This window comes from Malus sylvestris, chromosome 2 (genome assembly GCF_916048215.2).
Source record: "Malus sylvestris chromosome 2, drMalSylv7.2, whole genome shotgun sequence".
Lineage (NCBI taxonomy): Eukaryota > Viridiplantae > Streptophyta > Magnoliopsida > Rosales > Rosaceae > Malus > Malus sylvestris.
This window is the reverse complement of record NC_062261.1, coordinates 13,571,389-13,597,973: the sequence shown is the minus strand read 5'-3', so window position 1 is coordinate 13,597,973 and position 26,585 is coordinate 13,571,389. Positions and strand designations below refer to the sequence as shown.

General features: G+C 36.2%; 2 protein-coding genes across 3 annotated transcripts; one reads left to right on the top strand and one right to left on the bottom strand.

Moving 5' to 3' along the window:
* The first annotated feature begins 5,614 nt into the window (after positions 1-5,614).
* Positions 5,615-9,653, top strand: LOC126613736 (uncharacterized). The gene is made up of 10 exons (XM_050281322.1): positions 5,615-6,041; positions 6,551-6,658; positions 6,775-6,891; positions 7,032-7,568; positions 7,649-8,010; positions 8,102-8,201; positions 8,368-8,427; positions 8,610-8,693; positions 8,836-8,952; positions 9,057-9,653. Exons 1-10 carry the CDS (start codon positions 5,970-5,972, stop codon positions 9,360-9,362), a joined length of 1,863 nt encoding a protein of 620 aa, XP_050137279.1. The 5' UTR covers positions 5,615-5,969; the 3' UTR covers positions 9,363-9,653.
* Positions 9,654-11,358: 1,705 nt separating this feature from the next.
* LOC126613733 (uncharacterized) lies at positions 11,359-24,769 on the bottom strand. 2 transcript variants are annotated; one of them, XM_050281316.1, is made up of 25 exons: positions 24,617-24,769; positions 24,309-24,454; positions 23,809-23,918; positions 22,695-22,860; positions 22,422-22,522; positions 22,210-22,282; positions 21,934-22,069; positions 21,136-21,296; positions 20,727-20,851; positions 20,542-20,641; positions 19,416-19,512; positions 18,690-18,741; positions 18,335-18,436; positions 18,110-18,256; positions 17,813-17,975; positions 17,487-17,714; positions 17,240-17,394; positions 16,554-16,682; positions 16,317-16,434; positions 16,032-16,227; positions 15,734-15,845; positions 15,502-15,656; positions 12,739-14,176; positions 12,453-12,647; positions 11,359-12,198 (listed from the first exon to the last, which is right to left on the bottom strand). In XM_050281316.1, exons 2-25 carry the CDS (start codon positions 24,439-24,441, stop codon positions 11,722-11,724), a joined length of 4,869 nt encoding a protein of 1,622 aa, XP_050137273.1. In that variant the 5' UTR covers positions 24,442-24,454; positions 24,617-24,769; the 3' UTR covers positions 11,359-11,721. The 2 variants fall into 2 exon arrangements, with proteins under 2 accessions (XP_050137273.1, XP_050137274.1); XM_050281317.1 differs by having other exon boundaries at positions 24,608-24,768.
* Between the last annotated feature and the right edge of the window lie 1,816 nt (positions 24,770-26,585).

Below are 26,585 nucleotides of genomic sequence, written 5' to 3'. Positions count from 1 at the left end.
AGAGTTATGTGTAAGTATGGAAGGATGTATATAAGCAACACAATTGTAATCTATTTAATCAATTAAATGAAAATTCATTTTTCTCAACAAAAAGCATCTGAAAAATCAGCCAAAGAAAAACACAATGAATTACTTGAATTTGAAGCAAGGAAGATTAATTTTATAACAATATTTGGATTGCCGTCTATTAAATCGTCCAAATTTGTCCTGAAACTAGACATGCCGGGTAACTTAACGCATGTTTGTGGAGTACGTTGATGGTTATGTTTGATCCTTTGTCTAAACGTTCCCGATGCCTCAAACAATCATTTGGATATTTAACAACATTAATTGGACCCATTTTTTTAAGGTGATAATATTATTATTTTTTGGTAAAAAATAGTGATAATATATATATATATATATGTATATATAATCCGTGTACATACATAATCATCTTATATATATAATGCATAAAGATATGGAGGTGAATATTCAAGTTATAAAGGTGACTCTATTGACACGCAAGCTCTCTGCAATCTCAAATATTTTAATTAATAATTTATAATTATTTGAATCAAATTAAAAATTATGAAAGAATATAAAAATCCAAATAATCACAAAGTAAATGAATTTTCCTGAACAAGAAAGTTTCAGGATGTAACATATATGTTGGTTAAGCTGGTTGGTCATTGTATTGTTTCAATTGTCTTGCATTAAAATTTAAATTATCTTCTCATAGACTACAATAGTTTGTAAATCATCTTTACAAAGATGTAGTAGAATGGAGTTTTTCTACTATATACGCATCAATGTTTGCAATACATTGAACAAAGTTCATGTTCCTCCATAAAACCAATTTGGTAATATGGGGAGCATCTCAATCTCTTATAAACACATGTAATGTCTCTTTTTTTTTATTTATTTTTTTATGTGGAATTCATTCTCAACATACATTTAAAAAAGGAGTAATTAGGTTTTCATCCTTATTTTTACTACTCTATTGATTAAAACCTTATTACTTTTCAATTTTTGATCAAGGTCCTTTGTATTAATAATATCATTAATTATTTCAATAATAAAATATTTTTTATTTATAAATATATTCATTTAATATTAAAAATGTTACAATTAGTATATTTATATTTATGGCTAAATTTTTTATCATATATTTTTATTTTTAGTTTGTACCCATTTTTAATTTGCAACCCTTTTTTAATTTGTACCAATTTTCCTTTCAATTTTAATTTGTACCCATATATTAATTTCTTTTTGTGCCCATATTTTTTAAAGTTTTATTTGTATTGTACCCATATTTTTTAATTTATTTGTACCCATTTTTATTTTTGCTAAATGTACCCATGTTTTGATACAATAATTTTTTGGTTATTTTTTATGAATGTACCCATGTTTACACACACACACACAATAGTATATTTATATTTTAATATTTTTAATCCCACAAATTATGTTTTTTATTTAAAATCTCATTAATATAAACAACTATAAATTTTAATTTTTAATTTAAAAAATATAGTAACGTACATAGAAATAAATTATCAATTAATTTTAGGGACTTGGATCAAAAATTGAAAACCAACAAAGTTTCAGTCAAAGATTGTTCATAACTAGGGACCGCATCCAAAGTCTCCCTTTAAAAAATGTACAGCTAAGCTCAAATGTTCTAGATAAAACTATCATATCTAGTGATTTAAGGAATGTCAAACCATAGTGTATACAACATATTGAACTACTACAAAATTTCAAACTTGAAAATTTTGCCACTTAGAATTGCGGTTTAGTGATATTTCTTTGTATTTATAAGTAGGAGGTCTTAAATTTAACTCTTAAAAATAACGAGTTTGTATAACTTAACCCAAATCTCTTACCCTAGTAAATATGTCGATTGTAAGAGACTCTAATTACCTAAGACTCTTGCACGATGGAGAAGATAACAACTGGCTTTCTCCATCAGTAATTTGCAAGTTGGTTTTTGCTTTGCTTGAAAAGCATTTCGTTAAAAGCCAATTTATTGTGCAATATCAATAAATCTTTCATATATAAACCAAAACAATTAATCAATAAATCTTTGAGCATCCGAGAGATATATTACAGCACTAAATATGGGCCAAGCCAAGTACATCAACAACTTTATTAATGATAATGATAAGATGAGTTGTCTATTGTCCCCATAGCTGCTGGTAACTTGGCTCTTACACTTGCAGATGTTTAGTACGTTGTAGTTGTCTCACAATGTAGACAACTTCCTAATATATATTTGTCTACGATTTAGACACAAAATTATTGTGTGATACTGAAACACTACAACGTAGTATAAATAATTCACTTATGTTATGACATGTGACTTGGTTATTAATATTATACCCTAAGGTAAAGACTTGTCGTCTATTCATAAATTTACATGTGAGTTGGTAGCGATTAGTGGCGGAGCTAGAATTTTCAAATAATGGGGTCATTTTCAACCAAAAAAAAAAACTTCATTGGACCATTTCGTTGAGAACTTGATGCGAACAATTGATTCTTGCCAACATTTACTAAAGGTTTATGCCAATATACGTCAACAACTACTATGGTATACAGACGCTTGTCAAGGGTGGCTATAGGAAACTTTAGAGTAATGTTAAAGACGACTTTTCAACTAAGACATTTCATCAATCACTTGGTGATCACAATAGAGCTGCACATAAGAAGAGAGAAGAGAAAGACATGGATGATAAAAAAATAGAAGAAGTAGAAGGATGTTGTAATTATGGATGATAACAAAATAGAAGAAGTAGAAGGAAGTTGTGATTTAATTTGCCCAAGCTGTTTATAGGGACAATACACTACACATACAAATATAAATAGAGTTTTTGAAGTTGTTTAGATCATGAACAATCAATGACTCTATGCTAGCTTCGGCACTGATAACAACTATATTCTAGTATACCATATACCATACATTTTGAGATTATCATTATTACCTTAATGAACCGAATAGTAATATGCATCTTTTTATCTTAGAAGTGTTTGCTACCATATTCTACCTCCAAAATGCAAGTGCCTTTTTTATAACCATAATTATTTTCAAATGATCATGGTTTATTGGAACAATATCATTCATGCATGAATTATCCTAGTAGGACACGTGTCTTGGAAGGACAATTAGTTGCCAATTAAATAATTAAAACAAAACCAGTGCAGTTGATTAAAGAATTGAGTTCATGAAAGGAATCCAAAGACAGAAGATGAAAAAAATAAAAGGAAAAAAGAAGGGGATGGTTGGTCATGAATTATAGTTAGTAGGAATAAAAAAGATAAGAGTGGGAGAGTGCTTTGTGCATGTTAATCCATCATCATAGATTCACACAAACAAAAGCTAAAAGTTGCAAGTAGCACGACTCAAATCACATTCTTGTTCCTCTCACTTTCCCACACACATACAACTCAAATCACATTCTTGTTCCTCTCACTTTCCGCCATGAATCTCTTTTTTTTTTGTACAATTTTTACACTAACATTATAAAATATCGTGCAAAAAATATAAAGTGGTGGAAAATTTATGAAGAGTCTTACTTTAAAAGAGTTTCCTTAACATTTTTCATAAAAAAAAAAGGCTAAAAATTTAAGGGAGAGGAGGGAGTGTGTGTTTTTTAGTGCTTGTCTCTATCTCTCTCTAACTTTCATGTTTCTTAATTTAATGTTATTTAAAGAAAGAGAGGGAAAGAAACCTACATTTTATAACCTTTTTTTTTTTTAGACAAATTACATTTTATAACCTAATAATATAAACATTGCTTGCCAATTTAAACTTCAAAAATTTTCCCATAAACCAAAGCATGACATGCACCATAACAAATATAAGATCTAATAATTAAGGATATTGATAAGATCTAACAATTAAGGATATAAGATTGCACATTTCATTTTCTAAATGTGAGATAAAAAATCTAACGAACAAAATGTGTGATAAAAAATATAATGAACAAAACTCTAACTGCTAAGAATTGTGATGTATATTATAAATCGATACATATTGAAAAACCTCTAAACTTTGGCATACTAAGGTATGGTTTGAGGTTGAGGTGATTTTAAAAAAAGCTGGTATAAAAAAAAGTTAGGGGCATTTTTGTGTTTGGTAAACTTCTAACTTCAGCTTTTTTGCACAGTTTTGGGTGAAAAAAAACCAAAAAACAGAAGCAACAAAAGGCAGCTTTAAAAAACTGGTTTTTCAGCTTCTGCGTAAACCTCTAAAACATGGGTGAATAGTGACCCTTTAATGAAAGTTTCTGGCAATCCTACCCTCCCTTCATCTATATCATCCCCTTTCTGCTCCTCCCAGCTTCATCTCTACCAAAGATCTTTGAAGATTTGTGTCTCCCCCACTGTGAATCTACCTCGTCCCTCCCCGTGAAGATCTGAATCGTCACCACCCACTATGAATCTACCTCGTCCCTCCCACTATGAATCTACCTCGTGCTTCCTCGTGAAGATCTTTGAAGGTTTTTGGGTTGCGGGGAGCAGAGTGAGGGAGGAGTGGAATTGGGTTTCTGGGTTTTTGGGTTGCGGGGAGCAGAGTGAGGGAGGAGCGGAATCGAGTTTCTGGGTTTTCTTCTTCCTGGTCTTCTTTGGGGTCCCATGGATAAACTTGGTTTTGGGGAACGAAGAAAAGAAATATGATAGAGAAGCAGTGGGGGAAACGAAGAGGGAAAGGAAGACACGAGGATAAGGGAAAGTGCAGAGAGAGAGCTGAGTGTGGGGTTGTCTCGATGGATGAGAGAGTGCAGAGAGAGAGAGCTGAGAGTTTTCGAGATAGTTCTGCAGTGTAGAGGGAAAAGAAGACACATGGATAAGAAAAATGGGGTGTAGGCCCAACGGCCACACAAGATCCTCACATAGAAATAGTAATATTAAATAAAATATCATAATAATAATATAGTATTATACCTTTTTTAGTCATTTCACAGAGTCACAACTGTTTTACATAAAAGTTTATTAAACACTATCATACTGTTTTTTTTTTTTCAAAAGCACTTTTACAAAAAAAGTTTACCAAACATTCTGTTGTTTTATTTTACAGCTACGTATTCTAACAACACAGTAAAAACAATTTTTCTTTTCAAAACACAACAATACCAAACCAAGCAAACCGTATAAACTTTTGACAAAAAAAAAAAAAAAAAAACCTATAAACTTTAGCTTCGATTGTTTGTTTGAAATCGATTTAGAAAAAAATAGATTTGTTTGTATGAAATAATATTATATATGATAATGGCAGTAGGCTTGTTGTCCATCTTATACGGATTTGGATCCTCCTGAGTCTAAGGAGGATCCTCTAATCAAAGACTGTGGACCGTTGGATTTTTATCCAACGACTATAAATAGGAGGGTTCTTTTAAGCTTATAATAATCATAGGATTTGAATCCTCTCCTAATCCCAATGAGAGGATCCTTCTGATTAAGAATTGTGGGCCGTTGGATTTTCATCAAACGATTATTATAACTTTAAAAAGATCTTCCTGTTTGTAACCGATAGATAAAAATCTAACGGTTCATCACAATCCTTGGTCAGGAGGATCCTTTCCTTGGGCTGAGGAGAGGATCCAAATCCATATTATACGCTTTTCTTGGACGACGCTTTATCAAATTCAAAGGTCTAAAACCTCGTCGTTTTCTGCTGTTTCCTTCAGAACCCTGTCATCTGTGTTCTTTTGCTGCTTTCTTTTACTTCACTCTGTTTGAGGAGAGAGAGAGAGAGAGAGAGAGAGAGAGAGAGAGAGAGAGAGAACCAACAAACAACTAACACCAAAGGCAAATGCAGCCATTTCTTTTTCTGAGTCTTAACCACTTCAACTTTCCCGCTCTCTTAACCATATATGAAATATAATCTCTCTCTCTCTCTAGTTGTCATCCCTCTGTTCATCTTTTCAGGATGCATTAAATTTGCATCATAGTTTGTTTATCTCATTTTTTTTCCAGAAAGAAAAAAAATGAATACCAGAGTACGCACTAATCTTCAGACCATGAAAGCTGCTGCTGCTATGAACCATGATATTAATAAAGTAAGTTGCTTTTCTTTTTTCATTTTTGCGTTGTAATTCTTCTTCTTTCTTTAAAGCTGAGAGGTCGTATCATTGACAAATTTCGAGGCCAGTGTGTTTGTTTCTCGAGAAAAAAGTAAGAAGAAAATTCTGGGTTCTCTTCTTCTAGCCTTCTAGACCTTGAAACCTTTCTGAAAATGGAGTTTTTGGATATGGGCAATAGGCATCTGAATTGGGTTTTAAAATTTATTTGAAAAAGTAAAGGCTTTTAAATTTTCTTTTCCATTTTTTGCATTTAATTTCATAACGAAAGAGATATTAAATATTCTTTACTTCCAAAAAATTCTTTCCATTTTTGTTTAATCTCCTACTGATCTGTGAAAAGTGAGGCACTTTTGATCCAAAAATTCTTTTACTTCTCAAGAAAAGAATAGTGTTGTTTCTCCCTTTGGAGTCCTTTTTTCTCAGACACACTGATCCCATTTTTTTGCTCATAACATTGATATTGTTTTGGTGTTGGATTTGTAAAGAAGGAGAAGAAGATGGAGACTCAGAAGAGCAGAGCAATGGGAATTGATAGAACTGCAATCAATCGGCGTAAATCGAACCGAGAACGAAAAATGGCATTGCAGAAAGATGTAATCTTCCAACATTTCAATTGGGTTTCTTAATATCTACAAAATAGTTCTTCTTTTAATGTTGTTGTTATTTGATATGTGTTCGTTGACTTATCGGTTTGGTTTGGAATATGCAGGTTGATAAGCTGAAGAAGAAGCTCAGACATGAAGAGAATGTACACAGAGCATTGGAAAGGGCTTTTACAAGACCATTGGGAGCTCTGCCTCGTCTTCCTCCTTATCTCCCTCCACATGTTTGTACAATTATCTCTCTCTCTCTCTCTCTCTCTCTCTCTCTCTCTGAAAACCCAGAAGAACCCTTTTCCAAGATTAGAAATTGATGAAGAATGCACTTCATTTGGATTGATGCAAATTGCGATGCTTTTTGTTTCAGACATTAGAACTTCTGGCTGAAGTAGCTGTTTTGGAAGAGGAGGTTGTTCGGCTCGAAGAACAGGTTGTTAATTTTCGACAAGGCCTGTATCAGCAGGCTGTGTATCTGTCCTCCAAGAGTAGTGTCGAAACTTTGAATGATTCGATTGAGCGGACACCAATTCGAGGCTCTAAACATCAGAGGTCAAAATCTTTGTCACACAATGAGTTCAAATCAGTAGCAGCAGCCAGCAGGCTTCAACCTTCTCTTGCTCGCTGTGCTTCGAGCAGAAGGATGATGTCCACTGATCATATCGTCTATGATCGAACGGGGAATTGTTCTACTAGGCAAGTCAATGGAAAACAAACTCCCAGGAAACCCAATTCCTTCACACCTATTGCAGAAGATGGTAGAGGAAATGAGAATCGATTATGTCCTAATGCAGCGAAGGATAAGCAGTCTCCTGACAAGAAAACCGCTAAAATTGTAACCCCAGTGAAAAAATCTCCTATGAAACATGAATCCATGGCAAAATCTTCGGACGCTTTGAAGTTAGAGGTATGTAGTACTGTAAAAGTTGTAATTAGACTCAATCTGTAACACATTGTGGTTATTTATTTGTGCCTGTAATTGTTCAGCTAGAGTGCAGATTAGTAGACCAGGAAAGAACACATGAGAGTTCATCTAGTTCTTCGGATGATAGGGTTCTGGAAGCTGATAACACTCCTAACAAAGTGTCTGAGGACATTGTCAAGTGTTTGTCCAGCATTTTTGTGAGGATGAGCAGTTTGAAGGACAAGGTAGAGGAATTGGGAAGTTCTAGATCAGCATTATCTGCTCATGCAGCAAATGGAGAGACAGGGTTTCGAGATCCTTATGGTATTTGTTTGGAATTCAGAGACATGGACGTTGGCCCCTATAAACACCTCCATTCGATTGATATTTGTTCGATTGATCTCAACAGAACAACAAGCGCGTTGATTCTGATGCACAGATTAAAGTGAGTTTTTAGTCTGTCTAATCTTGGTCCTCCAATAATCAAACTGCTTGCAATTGTGTTTAATTGATTTGTCTTTTATAAAAATCAACAGGTTCCTACTTGGAAAGCTTGCCACAGTGAGTCTAGAAGGTCTTAACCATCAGCAAAAGCTTGCATTTTGGATCAATACTTATAATTCCTGCATGATGAAGGTAATACTGCATCTCTCTATCCAAAATACCGAAAACCAAATATTTATGATGTCCCAACTGCAAGTTTGATCAATCATTTTTTCAATACATTGAGAGATTGTATCTTTGACCTTTACCTGGTATATCTAAAACGAAAACAACATACTCGAAACTGATTGTATTGTAGGCATTTTTAGAGCATGGGATACCTGAGACTCCTGAAATGGTTGTAGCACTAATGCAAAAGGTAAGATCAATCCATCTCTACCGATTTCATTGGACACGCACGCACACACATTGGATTCCTTAACTTTATATGCCCACAGCATCATGCACAGCACTTCGTTATGTGATGTTCTGTTTCTGTTAGTGTCAACTGCTATTGTATAATAATTTTTCGTAAATTGACATTGGCTGTGCTTGCATCAGGCAACAATAGGTGTCGGGGGGCACCCACTGAATGCAATTACAATCGAGCATTTCATTTTAAGACTGCCTTATCACTTGAAATTTGTAAGTATATTCACCTTAAATTCATTATCCTTTTAGGTTATGGTCTACTGACTTTTGTTGAGTGACTCAAGTTACTCTCATCTAATGCATATTGCCTACAAAATGCAAATTAAGTTTCACAATCTTCCTACTCTTACAACAGACATGTCCAAAAGCTGCGAAAAATGATGAGATGAAAGCTCGCAGCATTTTCGGATTAGAGTGGTCTGAACCCTTGGTTACATTTGCACTTTCGTGCGGAAGCTGGTCCTCCCCTGCAGTAAGTTAACCTCAAACTTAATTCAGATTTGAAACTTGTGCAATATCGTCTGTATAAACCTATTCGGTTCGTTCTGATATGCTAAAATTCTTGTGAAACAAAAGGTTAGAGTGTACTCAGCAGCTCATGTGGAAGAAGAGTTGGAAGCAGCAAAAAGGGAGTATATACAGGCAGCAGTTGGCATTTCAAGGACAAACAAACTGATCATCCCCAAGCTTTTGGATTGGTATTTACTCGATTTCGCAAAGGATTTGGAATCATTGGTGGACTGGATTTGCATGCAGCTACCAAATGAACTGAGAAATGAGGCAGTTCAATGCCTTGAAAGGAGGGGAAGAGACGAACCCTTTTCACAGTTGGTGCAAATAATGCCATACAATTTCACCTTCAGGCTGCTCTTACAGAAATGACAGACAAGTTTTTTTTTTTTTTTTTTTTTTTAAATTTTTTGTTCCAATTCTTTAGTATGCATAGTTTTTGTGAACAGTTGTTATGGTGGTGGGTTTGATGAGGGAAACTTGATAGGGTCCGGTAGCTCTCACATCGGGTAGGACCAGTATACTGGTCGAGTGTGACCAAAATACAAAAGGTTCGTGCTTTCCTGAGTGTTGCCCTAACACGAGTTTTTCTCGGGTTTGTATATTGGTATAGTAAACAAGGTATTGAAGTACATATAAAATTGGGTTTGGGAAAGAGGGCAATATTTTTGAGTCAATTTTATGTATCTTTGCAAGATGGTGAAGCGAAAACTATGAGGATTAATGCATGAATGCGGACACGAATACTTGTGGCTCGTGTTTATCCAGACATCAAATTTTGATTTGTCGGGAAGAAGGAATGACTCCTAGCATGTAAAAGAGGCAAGCATTTCTGGTATGCTAATAAGCTAAACCAACCCCGCATGACCTGACCAAGATGTCTTTTTGTTTGATTTTTGTACAATAATTTTGCATCTCTAAAATGATATTTTTGGGTGAAAATTAATTGTCAGCGTATCTTATTTTTACCTTTCATATATCTTTATTATTTTTTGTCCATTGATCTTCAATTCATTTGATCCGACGTCTAAAAATTGATAAGGACGTGAGAGATAAAATTGGATGTGTGGATAGCACTACCTAACAAAATAATTCAATCCATTGAAAAAATGGACCTCTAGGGCTCTAGCCTTTAACTCTGGTTGAGAAAACAAAAATGCACCTGTGTGACAAATTGGCAGTGCATTTTAGCTTCCAAAGGAGAAATAAAAAGTAGGTAGAGAACTGTTTCGGAGAGTAATGTACACGGAATGTGTTTACTGTCATGTGATTGTATAATGTAGTGTTAGGTGGAGAGGAACTCACACACAACATTGTATTATTAGTTTGAAACGTCACGATGACAGTGAAATTGTAACATCCCACATCGTTCAGGAGAGTAGATCATGTAAGCCTTATATGTATATTCTCATCTCTACCTAGCACGAGACATTTTGAGAGCTCATTGGCTTCGAATTCCGTAGGAATTCCGAAGTTAAGCGAGAATGGGTCAAAACATTCACAGGATGGGTGATTCATTGGGAAGTTCTGCTCGCGTGAGTTCCGAAAAACAAAACCATGAGGGCGTGGTCGGGGCCCAAAGAGGACAATATCGTGCTACAGCGGAGGCTCGAAACCATTTATATTTTAGGTCCTCATTCAAATTGTTTGGTCATCTAAGACATGCAACAACCAAAAACACAATTTGGTAGATAAAGCAGAAATGAAATTCCGATAATCAAATGGCTAAACAATTACTAATTCAGCCAATTTTTGACATTCGAAATGAACGGTTCCGATTGTTGAATTACACCTCGGAATAATTGAATGGAAAATAGTAGTGTTGTAAAGGGATTCCCGCTTGCCAAATTATGAAGCAGGTGAAGTGAAACGGTTGGAATCTTGCTTTGCAAAAGGAAAAAATCTAGATACGTTGCAAGATATGGACAAGGCTTTGACTGAAGCAAAGCAACAAAATTGCTGAGGCCCCACTTGTTTGCTTTTCATACTTCAATTATTTACTTTGAACCAAAATGTACAATACATACACATACATACACACACCTCCTCCCACCCGAAATTTGTATTATTTTGCTAAAAGTCATCACTTGTGGGTTGTCACTCGTCAGCTGCCGAAGACATGTTACTCTCTAACAACTTGGTACAGAAATTGGATCAATAGAACGAAATATCAAAACGCGTGAACTAGGAGATATCCTTACATGTAACTGGGTTTATATACCTCTGCCTTTTTCCTCACTTGTGTCACGTGAGGACAGAGAGAGAGGCATAGGATACACGCTGCTATGTCATGTGTTAGGTGAGGAGAGAGACAGACACAAATTCACGCATCGCATGTAAATTTTAGAGCCAAATGATGAAAGCATCATTATTCACACAGAGCAACTGAATTTTGGATTTCATAGGATCCAGTTCTTTACAAAGTCAGAGGGAAAGTAATCACAAAACTGGGAATATCAATGATTTGGATAATGACAGATAAAAAATGGGAGTAAACGCACAAAAGAAAAATTAAGGCATGGCAACAAACTCAAACTCGATTACAAGAAAAAGTAAACATAATACGTTATATACCTAACGGGAAGTGGTATGATCTCTGCGGTGTGGGTGAAGCCTCCTCCGAACGATATTCAATGGCAGCAACTACATTGAAGTGAAAAGTACTCAGTGTTTTGGGGCTACTTCCCTCAAAGTTGAGCCCGTATGGGAACACATTGCGGAAATTTAGACCTCAACCAAACGGTGAAGGAACAGGCCCTGGCCCTGTGAGTGCATCTGATCTTTTAATGCTTCCCATACCGCATATAATGCAACCGGGTGATGAGAGAGCAGAAAATTTGGCCCCACAAAGATCACAAACGTCATATCCAATAGTTGACAGACGACTAAGTGTGGCGGCACAGAACTGGGAAGGATCTTCAAGTGGATCAATGGATTTATTGGACAGACCCCTTTGCACACACATATCAACTAAGCTCCTCAATTCTTCCTGCTTACTTGGAGGTGCTTTGGATAGCAGGAGTTCAAGCATCTGCTTCGAATAAGCATAATTCTGCACCTCCATGTTCCGCTTAATTGCAGTTCGGATACAATTTATCCTGTGCTTTGCCAGAAGAGGCAAAGAACCCAGGTGGCGTGAGAGTCTGGCCATCTCGTCTTTTGCACTGATTGCACTAGGACCTTGAACTCTTTGCAGCCGCCCAATTTCCTGCAAATGAAAACCAAATTAGAGATAAGTTATGTGCGACTATTCGCAACACAAGGTTTCAGATCAGTTTTTTTTATGGGATCTTTGATGACCAATAGAAATCAATCCCGCAAGTGTTTTTAGTCCCATAGTGTTAATATATTGGCGAAGGGTTTTATTATCCATTCACTCAGCCTCAAAATAAGAGCACATCCATCTTTCTTTCTTTTTCCTCATTTTTTTTTTGTTGAACTCTAGAAGAATGAATAAAATACCCGAAGAAGAGTGACTGCTATTTTGTATTGAGCACAGATGGTCCCTTGTGCTTTAATATCAGCTCCACGAGACTGATCCTTAGCCAGTGCAAGAAAAGCTTCATCAAAGCAAGACAACGCATCTGAAAGTTGATTCTGCTCAAGGTGGGCAACTCCAGTCTTAAAACATACAGAAGCAGCAGCCCCACGGGGTACCTGTTACGAGGAAAGCCAGGAAATAAAAAAGGATTGCGGGAATTCGAGAAATAGTTATGCAAACTTGTGTACATGTACATGTATGTATTACCTGTCCAGGACGCACAGAAGATGGTGGAGAAGAAGGCTGCGCTGAAGGTTTTCCAGAGTCAGCAGAAGTTGGAACCCCAAGGACACTCAGATCAAGAGGTTGAGTAGAAACTGGGAACTGAGTTGATTGAATATGAGATTGATGCTGCGCGGCAACCTGGCCTGAGGATGGTGGGACACCACCATCAGGAAGTCCAACGGGCTCGAATGGAGCAGCAGCCGGCTGACTAGCTTGAGGGGGAACACCAGCATCAGGAAGACGAACATTGGCATTGGATGCATTGGCTTGGTTAAATGCTTCCTTGTTGCTTTCAAACCCTTGAGAAGCTTGATCCATTTTTGAAAGATAGGTCCCTGGAGGGGGCAGTGCGGCCGCAACCTGAAGAGATGGTATCGTATTCTGGAAAAAGTCCTCTGGAATCGGCGCAGGACCAACCCCCTTACCTGTTGAGGTAGGAGCTTGATGTGATACTGTTGCAGGTTGTGTAAACGAGTCCATACCAAATAGATCACCAGGGGCAGAGCCTACACGAGGAGCCACTGACCCACCGTTAGCTGGAGGAGGAGGTTGGGATAACATCTGGCTAAGGTCCTGGGATCCAATAGTCAATGACTTGGTCCTGGTCATGGGTGGACCCAACCCTTCACCGAGTTTGAGCTGCTTTGTGGCTTCTTTGATTTTATCAACGTCCACTGCAGTAGAAGCAATTGGCTTGTCTCTTATTCGAATGTGTAACTTTTTAGCTTTTGAAGTTCCCTCTTCATCACTGCTGCTACCATCAGCTGCCCCGTACATTGTTTTCTTGAATTCTTCTTCAGCTTTAGCCTGTTCATCTGCTGCAGAGGAACTGGCAAATTGTTTGTTGTTAAGTGTTTCCAGACCCATTAGCGAATCACCAGCAGGCACTCCCTTGAACATATTAGATGTGGATGTAGACAACGGAAGACCATTTGGCTTGTTGCCACCACCTGCTGATTTAAAAGCTTTGACCAAGCTATCTTCCCTTACTTCTACAATGTTGCCTCTTCCTTTGATTGATCCCAAGTAAACACCAATATGATCAGCGATAATGGATGGAATGGTGCCATCGTCAGTCTTCATGTACGGCATCACCTCTGCAGCCAGTTCCCACTGAGGTATAGCCTTCATGTTTGTTGGGGTTTTGATTTCCCAGTTCCCACCACCCCATTCAGGACCTTTAGGGACCATACTCTCAGCGGCAAAGTTGGCAAAAATTCCTTGAGTCCATCCAGTAGAACGGGCTCTTAAAATCCTTTCACAGTATCGTCTTAATTCTGAATCTGTGCCATCTTCTTCCAGTTTTTGAGCAAGACGCCGCATGGCACTGGGGTTTAGGTGGCATATAAAGAGGTCGAGCATACTTTCATAATCACCTATAACTTCAAAGGTTTCTTTTGCACTATCAAACTGCCCAAACCTGCCAGTTTATCTTAAGTTATAAAACAAAAGTTGCTTCAACAAAAACTAAGTAACTGAGAACTATTTTTTCACAGAAAGTAACATGAAAACCATCAATCCATCAGTTCTTCAGCAATAAGCTGGAACCGTGGATGGAGCAATTTAAATAAACAACAAAAAAGAGAAACCTTCAATGCCGCTTGACAAGCATAACTCATGAAAAGGGATGTCAAATATAAGCTCAATACAAATTCAAGTACATAAGCATGCGCTTGAAAACGAATTTTGATCTACCAGAACAACTTTTGTCAAGCATTTTCACAGATTGAATAATTCCTCCAAGCATAGGCAGACCAACAATCCTTCATGCACAAGGTAAAGATACTACCGATTCCTATTTTACCCACCACAACAGAGTCAATCCCCTATAAAGTAGCAGGTTTTCGAGAGCTTTTGCGTTTCTTTTATTATTTATCTCCTGCTAGGTTCAGGGACAGATCCAGGATCTATATCTGGGGTGGGCTGAACTTTGAAGCCAAAAATCCAAGAACAAAATTTAATGCCGTTGTTTAGGGGAATTGACCATTTAATGGACTCAATGGTGTAACTAAATTTGGGCAAAAACAAGTGAGAAAAGAGAGACATAAAAAGATTGATTTCAGGGTCTTTTCTAGTGCTTTTCAATAAACTGCAGCCATGAATTTTTATGGGTTAGAAGTTAGAATTTAGAAGAGAAGAGCATGTATAATTAAGAGGAGGAGAGAGAGTGAAAGCCTGAAAGGGGTAAGTAAAGAGAAAAGCTGATGTCTTTAATCTAATATTTTTTAGGCTGAATGGCTTGGTTTAGTAGAACTCAGGTGGGCTAGATTGGCTAATGTACCTAGGTTATTTCTCTTGGGCTCAGATTCGGTTGGGCTACAGCCCACCTCAGCCAGCCCTAGGTCCGTCTCTGGCTGTGTTCCACATATTCATTTCATAATCTTGTACAACATGCAAAGTTCAGAAAACTCTCACAAGTTAATTTTCTCTTTTCTGATACCACTATTGGACATCATTTACTCATCCGTCTCTGGCTGTGTTCCACATATTCATTTCATAATCTTACGTACTATTAGATATGTGAGAGTATGATATCAGGAAATTTAAAATTGAGCGGCAATCATCAAAGAAAAAGAGACCTAATAAGTTCGTTGAATAAAACTGTTAGAAACATATAGAAATAGACAACAACAACAACAAAGCCTTTTCCCACTAAGTGGGGTCGGCTAGAAACATATAGAAATAGAAAGAAAAATAAAATATATGGAATAAAAATAAAAAGAACACTTTGTCATATCTACATACTTGATACATGCATAACCCAACTGGTGGAACCGGTGGAACAAATGAGAGGTTGGAGGACATCTTGGATAATCTCTGGAGCGCAGAAATTCGTCTTTTAAGACAGACAAAGCAGTCGAAAAACGGAGAGCTTTGATGGCATAGACACCCCTCAACACCTAAGTTATTTCACACGTTCAGTAACAAAATGGACAACTACCAAAATTTATTAAACACCACATTGTTTTTAACTCACCTGGGTAAACTGGGGTCCAGCTTGAGATAGTGAGACAGAAAGATCTCCACAAACAGGAGAGCCTCTAGCAAGAATATCAAGAGACCTTGGAGTGATACGCAGGCTGTCAAACCTTCATTTACAGAGTGTCATCAGCAATTATTCAAGGAACCACATTTATTAAGGTTCAGAAAAGAAGCAACTGACAGTACAATCCATATAATGTTATACTGCTTTATGATGTAAAAAGCATAAAAATACTTTTGAAAACAGATAGCATGTGTATAAGATGAGATAGATCACTGGAGAGAAAAGAAACCTTGATGTTATTTGATATAATATCTCTGGAAGGTCAAGTTTCTGCTCAAATCTCTCTTGCATTGTGGCAAATCCAATAAGAAGAGGTTCAAGGAGCCCAACAAGACAGCTCTTAATCTCAACTCCCTTCCTTTGTCTGGGGTTTATTTCTGTTGGGGTAGCAAGCAACAACCGATCATTCAGCGCACCAACCAAAACTGCAAAGAAATACATCAATACGAGTCAGAAGGATAACAGCAGAGAGATACATTCCTGTATCAGCATAAGCAGCCACAGAGATACGTACCTGCATAAGGCATACTGATAGAGAGAATAGCCCTTACTTTCCCGTCCCAGCCAAGCACGCTAATTGCAGTGGTAGTAGAAAAGAGAAGTGCAGGCCCAACCCATAAAAGTGATCTAAAGTGAATAGAGGTCAAGTGCTCAAACAAGTTGTAACAACCTCAATAACTCAGTCAGATGAATGATTAGCAAACAAAAAAAAAATGTAAAAATTTTTACACCAAAATGTTGTAAAGGATATCGAAGGAAGTCCTTTATCAAATTTTGCGGAACCGCCTGCCAGTATATCTAGATCTGCCGAAACTATAAGCACCCTGTGCGTTGTTAGTATTCCAGCTACATAGCCCCTAAGAGTTTCTTGCCAGTGAACCTGTCAAATTATAGCAGCTGGAGCTTTGAAGGGGCAGATTAAAAATGTTTTGCACATTAAAAAAAATTAAAGTCCACACAAGTGCAGTCTATCAAGAATACAGTTCCAGAAGAATATAGTTGCATGTCTTGTGACGAAGATGTTTCTTATTTAATAAGTAGTCGACTATGCATGAATGGATATACATACAGAAGAAATATGGAAGGCTATGTGTCAGATGCAACCATAGCAAACAACAATAAAGTTCTCTATTTTAGGAACACAAAGAAAATTTGCTCTATTTTTATCTTATCCACGGGAAAACTATAGTCTGCATGTAAAATACACAAACTTGAGACTTCATTGGCTTGAAACTGAAATTTTCTTATGCAATGTGAGAGAGGCAAAAGGGAGTGGAAAGTTTTTACCCTCCCCACCATATGTTCTTCTTGAATGGTAGTTTCAAGTTTCAAATGAGGAAGTGTAAAGGGGCAGAATAGTTATGCACTAAGCAGCACACCCTAATTACTTTCTATTGTTCAACAATAAGTATTAAACCATAACGGTTATATGATCACCTGAAGTACAATCTCATTTAGTTTCAACTTAATTGTGTTTTTCCCTTCACCCTTTGTTGCTATATAATGACCACCAGAATTGGAAAGCCGGTATCCCTGGATCAACTTTGCCAAGCCAATCTGACTCCCATGAGAAGCAAACATCAATGTTGACTCTACAATCACAGAATACTATGATTAGCACATACTATTGATGAAAACTTTTTTACAAATTGAACATGATAAAAAAAATTCTTCCCTCAAATACCTATTGGAGTCGAAAAAATTCGATCCACTTCACTTTCAAACATAAATTGCATTGGACCCTTGGGACCAGCGTCAGTATCCACAGGTTGGCTTTCCTCAGCCAATAGATTCTTCTCATTAGCTTCAGGAGAAGCCTTTTTAGGCAGAATATACAAAACCAGTCCAGTCTTATCATCATCAAGAATTGCAAACTGATTTTCATTAGGTCCAATAAATGCTGCATCACGACCTACAAAACTCAAAGATGAAATTTGTGAATGATTACTAGATCTCTTGCATGCACAGTAACATTTCAGGGGAATAAAAGCATCCAATGGACAGACAAACCTTTTATTGTGGTACACTTGCTGTTTGCTGCCTGAGTATTGGTATTTTCAAAATAAAGCACCACTTCATTTGTAGCACCACTAAATTCATAGACAACAAGAAATAGACCCTGTTTTTTACCGTAGGCCATGTACTTTGGATGATATTCCACATTTCCAGGAACCTATCAAAGAGAGGTGAAAAGGATTATTTCACTATCATTAGCACCACCAAACGGGAATCATCATAAAAGCTAACGAGAAAGTTACAAAGACGTCACACTAATTCAAATGATAGCATATCAAGTCAAAACATTACCGTTGTGTAAAGTTTTTTGTAAATGCTATCTGCTCCAGAACAAATGTTATATGCCATAAGGTGTAATCCATCAACATAAAAGGCCCTGACAGGATAATGAAGAACCCGGTTCTCTTTATTGAAGAAATTTAACTCCAGGTGAAATGGCTGCAAGTGAACCAAAGTTTTTACAAATTAAGGAAAAGTAACACAAGACACAATCAATCTTTTGCTGAGACAACTTACCTGAAATACAGGAAAGTCCTTCAGATGATGCTTAGTGTCTATAATAGTAATGAGGGGCAGCCGAGATATTGGGGCACTTTTGGCATGACCTTCCATAAAATGCTATAACAATAATGCAAGGAACTGAGTCAACAATAAACTGAATTATAACAACTTAGGAAGTCAGATTAGATCAGACGGGAAGTTCCCCAGAAGTGTTCTAATATAAAGGAGTGGGACAGGACAAAATAAACTAGACTATGTTTTACGGCCTGATTACATAAAAACCTATCCACAGTCTCATAACATTACAAGCCAAATTAAAAAATAAAATAAAAAAATTATACACCGCATATTTAAGATAAAAGTGACATACACTGTGGAGAAAAGCCTTCCGAGCAATGTCTGATATTGTAAGCTGACTGCGGCTGCAATAAATGAAAAATTATTATAATACTAATAAAGTTCAACATCGTACAAAGCAGCAAACAGATTCAACTCGACAAAGCCTTTAATCCAAATGATTAATTTATGAGTGCAAGTCTAAACTTGAACCAAGAAAAGCAGTAATATGACACACACACATGTACACAAAACAAAATTTAACTCAACAAAGCCCTTAATCCCAAAGAAAATTTTATGAGTGGAAGTCCTTTTTTTCTTTTTCTTTTGTTGAAAATGATTGAAAGTCTTAAGATTTGAAGAAAAGCAGTAAAATGATTAACCAAAAATTAAGTTAAGAACTGCAGCTGTGCCATCAGTAGCAACCCAAAAGAAGAAAAAGGTTAAAAAAAACTTATTCCACCAGTAATTTCCAAAAAAAAGAAGTACAACTAAGCCTAGTGTAAGTATCTCAAATTTGACATCTGTTTTTTTTTTTTTTTTTTTTTGGTGATGAACAAAAAGCTGAAAACTGTAAATGGGGAAACTCTTTACAAATGTAAAGCATCTGAGGTCAAGACAGCTGACAAAAGATCCTGAAAACAACCTAACAACATTGTAGGAATAATCACCATATAATTTTTATGTTCTCTAAATTTAAAATCAAACTTCCGCTGATAGCCAGGTCAAAAAATTGGGTTTACAAAAATTCTGATCTCACCCTTTCGAATGATGTTCTTGCAGTTGAGCTTGAAGTTGATGTTCGGCTAATATTCCAGATGAACCCAAAGCTGAAAGCTTTTCTTTCAAAACAGATGCTGCAAAATACCACGACAATTAGCATATCTGGTCAATAAGCGCAGCAGCAACACAAGAACTGTACGAAGGTTCTATTCATAACATTACAAATTTCAAAAAAAATTGCTATCTTAAAAACCAAAATATCAAAAGGAAAAAAGGTACGATATTAATGTAAAAGTAGCAAAACTATTCAGGAGAAAACAAACCATGAAATGCTACTTCAATTATGTTTCTCATCAGAGACACCACGATACATATACAGAGTTACAGAACGTGTAACTGTAAAAGTCAAAGATTAGCAAGCTTACAACCTAAAGTTGTCTACAGATTGACCAAGAAAATGCTGTCATTGGCACGTAAAAGGAAATAATCGTCAACTTTGTATCTTAAGAAGTACATAATAAACATGAAAATTGAAGATTTTATTTCCTTGTCAGAATTGTCAATGTCACTAGAGAAGATAAAATACAAGAAAGACGGGCAAAAATATTTAAGCATGCAACAGAGTAAGGTGCCACTAATGATCTTTGGTGTACTATACGCTACTCAACACGCACTTAATTAGTAAACCTTCCACTCCCAGATGGATCTGAATCCTGTGCTTGTCTTGTTCCACTCTCAGGCAATGCCAAGACAAGTATACAGTCCATTCCAATTTAAATAACCAAAATAAGAAGCACAGTAGAAAAATAGAAAATTGTCAGATCATGATAACTTCTTCATGGTATGTGAAGACCACCTACTAATACATATGATCAAGATATTATGAATTTCCAACATGAAGTGTATTATCTACCACCAGAACCTTGATGAAATAATTTATTTGTGGAAATTACTGAAAACATTTTTCTTAATGATGTGAAAATTTAGATATGATATCATTTTGATATAATTATCTTTAGACCAAATTATAGGTAGATTCCTTAGATTCCTTAATCAAAGGCATTAGTAAGTAGCATTTCCCTCAGGATGCTGTGGAGTTAACAGGGAAAACTCGGGTGGATAAGACCAATAAATACACTATATTGTGCAAATTTTATTTTCACCTGAAGATCCTCTTGCACCTTGCAAAACTGCAAACAGTTGTTTCCTTCCTTCCCTAGTGTATGCAGCCCGATTTTTCACATTGTCTCCACCTGTCATATTCTACAACAAAAATATAACATTAAAAATAAGCACTTTTTGATATGGGTGCTGTAAAACATGTGTTATGTAAGTGATTGTGCTTAACTGCAAACAGAAGTGCTGCTAAATTTAATTTCGAGTGAACTTCTAGAGTTTTAATTCGCGGTAAAGGGTAAGCTGCTTCTCCACCCTGCTGAGAAAGGATGCGAGGGATATCAAGTGATTCAATTGCTGCATGACAAAAGGAAAACACGGAAGTCAGTGCAAGCTAGGAATATATCAAGTCTTGGTCAAAACAAAGATGACCCCATTGGCGTCTATGCAAGCACAGCATGCCAGGTACAATAATTTATAAATATTGCTCTATATTATAAGCAAACATCATATACATATTGCTAGTTTCCTTGTGGTGGTTTTTTTAACACTATTACAATAAAGAAATGATGCCAATATGTTCAGCAGAAACATATCCTTAACATGGTAAAGCAAAAGAGTAAACAATAATAATAACTAACCAGCAGGCTCAAAGAAATTTGCTTGCATTGGAGGTCTATTAGGATTAATTATAACCCGTGTTTTCCACACTTGAAGAGTTCCATCCTTGGACACAGTTACCAGTAACCGCAACATTGGGAGCCAGGAAACTGAAGCTATTGGTTGGGAACCCACTTGTGTACTGAATTGCAACCAAAGGTCAAACTTAATATATTAATTAACGCCAGCATGAGATTGACAAAAACAAGCAAATTTCAAACAAGAGTAGATCATATAGGCAAGTAAATATGACATGCCCATAAGATCATATTGACAGCAACTTAGACATGCCTCTTGTATCTGAAAATATGAAAAACAATCTATTTCAAGCAATCCTATTCTACAAAACCAGAATCTATTGGCCATTACAGCCACTGACAGTATTCCATGGGAAGTGTAATCGCTATTGGCTTGAGGGCAACAATTTTTTTTTATTCCACTTTACATTCTTTCTAGTATTACTACCATAAATACTTAACATTCCAATCATGCTAGGTCTCTCAGTTCTTCATAAAATTTACTATAACCTTAAATCCATTTCTCTAAAGATAAGTAAATAAATTTTGGAAATCTAAACTCAAGAAAATGAAACAAGAATGAATGAATGAGTAATAGAGAAAGGAACATGAGGAATGAATGAATGTGTAATAGAGAAAGGAACATGAGGCATTAATTCATTAGTTTCCAAGGGGAAATGTAATCTCCATTGGCTTGTGTTCAACAATTTTTTTTTATTCCACTTTACAATCTTTCTAGTATTACTACCATAAATGACTTACATGCCAATCATGCTAGGTCTCTCAGTTGACACATCCCATGCAAGCAGCGTACCCCGTCTATCACCAACAAATATCCACTCCAATGTTGGGTGAAAACCAAATGCACCAGCACCAATAAGCTTTATGGTGTTATCGACTGAATGACAAGAACAAAAGATGATGACACACGTGAACCATTTAAAGGAGACTAATTTATTACTCTCATTGTCTCAAACACTCAACAACAAAGAATCGGGTTGCTCAAAATAATAACAATAATAATCGGTCTCATCTTACTTTGTAAGGTGTAATGAACCGCATATGTGTGAATGTTGTAGGCTCGAATCAGACCATCAGCATAAGCCACATACTGAAATAGGGAAAAAGAAAAAGATGATTGTGATATCAGAAAACAAAAGGACTACGCATGTTACACATTTATCCAAAAGCCACAAATGTATTCTGACTACAAGGACAATAGGAAGAAATTCAACAAAACAACTATATACCAGGACAGGGAGGCGAGGGTGGCAGGCAAGATTGACAATCGGTTTCTTCAAGTCTGTCTTTATTTTTGTCGGCGCTCTTCCTCCTTCAACGGTTCCAACAACTTCATGCATAATGAAGCAGTTCCAAGAATTAGAGAAGCAGTATCAAGAATTAGAAAAGTCGGCATGATTGAACATGCACTGTCATGTCACTGCATTGTGTGTGTGTGGGTGTTTTTTTTGGGGTGGGGAGGGGTGGTTGTAAGGCAGTTAACAACTGAAATTAAAAAAAACCTGTGACACTCATTTTCTTGTGGAAACCGAAAAATACTACAGGCTGGAGAGACGTCAAAGCTAGATGAACTTCTGTATCAGAAGAAATTTGTTCTGTCTTCTTCTCAGGTGAATGCAAGACGCATGTTTGCTCAGCATCAAAATCACAAGAGCGAATGGTACAGTCCTACAAAAATGGGGGGATAAAGATAAATACCAAATCAAATGTAATACTACATAAAGAAACAAAAACTTAACACAAATTGAATAAAGTAGCAAGGAAACCCACAAAATACATTAACCAAACAAAGAGACTACAAATCTGCTCAAACTATATGTTGTGCTTTGACTAATCTCTTCAAGACTCGTGTATTGGAATAAAATGATAAATGAAGTTGCACTGGTTCATGCTACAGCACATATCTTTTAACTAATAACCACTGTAATGCATAGATCTATCTGAAAAGTAACCATGTGGAGTTTCTAACAACATGAATATACATAATATTTGTCCCAATGATCAAGACAGTAAGTCACATATCTTCTATCAGTCTCGCAATCAATGAGCACAATCTATTATAGTGACCAAAATATGTTGTGAACATACCTATAAGCACACTTAATGAACGAAAAATACACAAATAAACCCAATGTTGAAACATTGAAATTAGATTTTAGAGCTTTTGATTGGAAAATTGAATGGTGCATGGAAAAAAAAAGCCCTTCTTTGCAGCTATAATGTTACAAAAAAATGATTTAGTAAGTTTGTTGGTTTACCATTGGTGGTCCCAATAGCTTAAGCTACTATGAGACAAACCTACAATCATGAGAACAAAAACCTGGAATTCAACATAAACCAGATAGATGTAGTGAAAGGATTTTTGTCCAAGAGTTAAGATATGATGTAGTGAAAGGATTTTTGTCCAAGAGCTAAGATATCTTTCTATGATACAATGGTAAGTATAATGTTGATTTAACTTTGTTTCGAAAATACTTGCTGTTAGAATTTGGGCCAACAATTAGTCATAACATATTCTAAAACTAAAACTCGCATATTAACATTAAGATGAGATCCAAGAAGAAATTATCTATATCTATAAATGTCCAAACAGACAAGGGCTTATAGGGAACCAACCTCAAGGATCGCCACCACAGAATGCCCACTTGTGGGGCTATAAGACATGCGGACAATGGGTGTACCAATATCAATAGATGAAATCTTGCTTCCTGTCAACGCATCCATTTCTGTAAAAACAAAAACATTATGAATTGAAAATCACCGAAGTGCAAAAGGAGCCAAAACGGCATAAGGACAAACATGTATGTATGGCATATACACGAGGGCACATTCAATCTATTAACTTTGATGCGGTAATTAGGTTTCATGGAGTTACTGAGTACATCCATGTGGTCATTCCTAAAAAGAAACTAAAGGTTTCCCAAGAAAGATAACCCGGTATCACGAACATTACATAAAGCCTCACGATTTATCGAAGTTTATAACTTTAAACTAATGATTGATTAAGTATGTCAAATGCACTAGTTACATCATATACATGTATAACATATTCAAAGTAGAAAATCACAAGCTTTAGGTATAATTACAAACAAAAAGAGGGGAAGGAATGGTGTTACCAATGATGTAGTTTCCAATGGCGACGGCAACGAGGGCCTGATGGGGATGAAAGGCAGCAGCATGAGGCTGCAACGGTTTTGAGCTGCGTCCGACATGTCGTAGATCCAGGTGCTGCACCGTCGTCCACTCCATCTTAGAGTTTCACCTGCAACTCTCTCATCAGAAACCTATAGATACACACACATATATACATATATATTGCCCCAGAAATCTCAAATTTTGTTCCGAATTTGGTAGTTGTGATGAAACGAGTAGATCGATGGAGAGAGAATATAGAGATAGAGGATTTGGATCTTACTTCAATTACCTGATCAGTCGGAGATTCAGAGAATCAAGTGAAATGGGAGCTCATCGATTTGACGAGGAAGAAGAAGAAGATGGAGGACTGGGCTGATGAAAAATGAGAAAAATACAGACAGGGAACGCAGCAGAGAGAGACAGAGAGCGCGCTTTTGCAACGACCGAATCACAAGGCCGAAGTAGCAAGCCACTTTCTTGCTTTGGGCTAAGATGGGCCAGGACCCCCAATGTTTAATTTTTATTGGGCCTCTTTTATGAGATTGGGGATTCCATGGACCCAACTATTCGTTACAACTGCAGGTCCGTTTACGACTTATTCTATGAAAAGCAATTCTACTCACAAGTGCTTTTATTAAAAACACATTTAGAGAAAATGACTGAAAGTGCTTTTAAAGAAAATATTTTTGAGCTCTAAAAACACTTGAAGTGCTCTATACAAGAAACACCAGTTATGTGCTTCTTTCAGGAAGCACTTTGAGCATTTTTCCAAGATTTACTAGCATTTTTACTAAGGACTGTATACAAACGTGCTTTAAATTTTTTTTTTTAAATGTGCTTTTCCAAAAGCCGCTTCTATTATTTCCTAAATTTTTATGCCAAGAATAGTAAGAAGAATGCATATGATTGTCAAAAAGCAACTTTTAACACTTCAATAAGTAGTCTTAAACAACCCTTAATTGAACTAGAAGTATAACCTTCCTTGAACATTTTAAACCCACCTTGAATCGTCGTCACCCAAGCACCATCAAACATTTTGATATGTTATCATCCCAGAGCAGTCACACTGCTCATATAGAGAATAATACATCGGCAAAGTCTATCAAAATTCGCATAATCATTCTAAAAGGTCACATACTCACAGTTGTGACTTATGACTCAAGAAATCTTCTCATAATTCTTAATTTTAGCCTTTGAAGGGCCACCTTTGATTCGCCAGAATAATGCCATGACTATATTATTCTAATTCGATGTCGTGTTTGTTTCATAGTATGCACCAGATAGTTGGTCTAATTTAAAATAAAACACAAAAGTTCTTATTTTACGTTTAACATGTCGAGGTGGGTGCTATTAAATGGTAACAAGGTGTTAATTTAGAAATACATCTCTTTTTAATGTTGAAAGCGATTCCAAGTTTGAATCTCTCTACCCACTAATGAGAAAAGGCACAATATATATATCAAGTGAAAACATAACTGTAGACCATAGTAAATTGTACAAATAGTGCCATTTGATTCCTAGCCGTATATGTCACCATATATATATATATATATATGGAAGTGGTCCTTAATTTGGATCAGTTGACGGAAAAAAAGCATAAATAAGAAGAGAGGAATAAAATAGGAGAAATTAAAAGCTACATTGCTACGACCCAATAAGAACTCAAGTACTGGAAATTATCTAGTTGCTGCTAATTAGCGGGTGGAAAAAGTCTAGTATTATTTGAACTCCTATAAACCATTGTAAAGATGGCTTTTATAAGCTCGTTTCAACTCGTTATATTAAAGTGATGATTAAGTGTAAGTAATAGGTTGAGGGAGCGAATAAGAGGAGCTAGAGTATGGCTGAAGAAGGAGTTTAGTTGAAGACGATGAAACTATGGTGGTTCAAACCAATTACCTAGTTTTGGAATTACAAAATAATAGTTACCTAGTTTTCTCTAAAATAAATAACACATTATATTCAAGTTATACTGAAAGCAAAAGCAAACGATTTTTCATTCTTACGTGATTAATTAGACATGACACAAAATGTGCCCTTCTAATCCTAACATTTGAAGGGGACTAGAACTACAAATTAATAACAGTGAATTTTGAGAAATCCAATCCAATTCTAATTGCCAAAAAGTCCTGAAAGTGATATATCTCCACCATTAAGTCATTACATATATCTCCACCATCACTGCCACCCAACAAGATCAGTGGCGACTCAAATATCCACCAGCTCCGCCACCGCCATATCTGCCACTGCCACTAAAC

Excerpts from the sequence above, each read along its gene's own strand:
- LOC126613736 (XM_050281322.1), top strand. The coding sequence starts at position 5,970 with ATGAATACCAGAGTACGCACTAATCTTCAGACCATGAAAGCTGCTGCT. Across the intron at positions 6,042-6,550 it reads TGAACCATGATATTAATAAA|AAGGAGAAGAAGATGGAGAC; the intron begins GTAAGTTGCTTT and ends GGATTTGTAAAG. Across the intron at positions 8,202-8,367 it reads ATAATTCCTGCATGATGAAG|GCATTTTTAGAGCATGGGAT; the intron begins GTAATACTGCAT and ends ATTGTATTGTAG.
- LOC126613733 (XM_050281316.1), bottom strand. The coding sequence starts at position 24,441 with ATGGAGTGGACGACGGTGCAGCACCTGGATCTACGACATGTCGGACGC. Across the intron at positions 18,742-19,415 it reads CAAGAACATCATTCGAAAGG|CCGCAGTCAGCTTACAATAT; the intron begins GTGAGATCAGAA and ends CATTTATTGCAG. Across the intron at positions 17,715-17,812 it reads CAAGTGTACCACAATAAAAG|GTCGTGATGCAGCATTTATT; the intron begins GTTTGTCTGTCC and ends TGAGTTTTGTAG.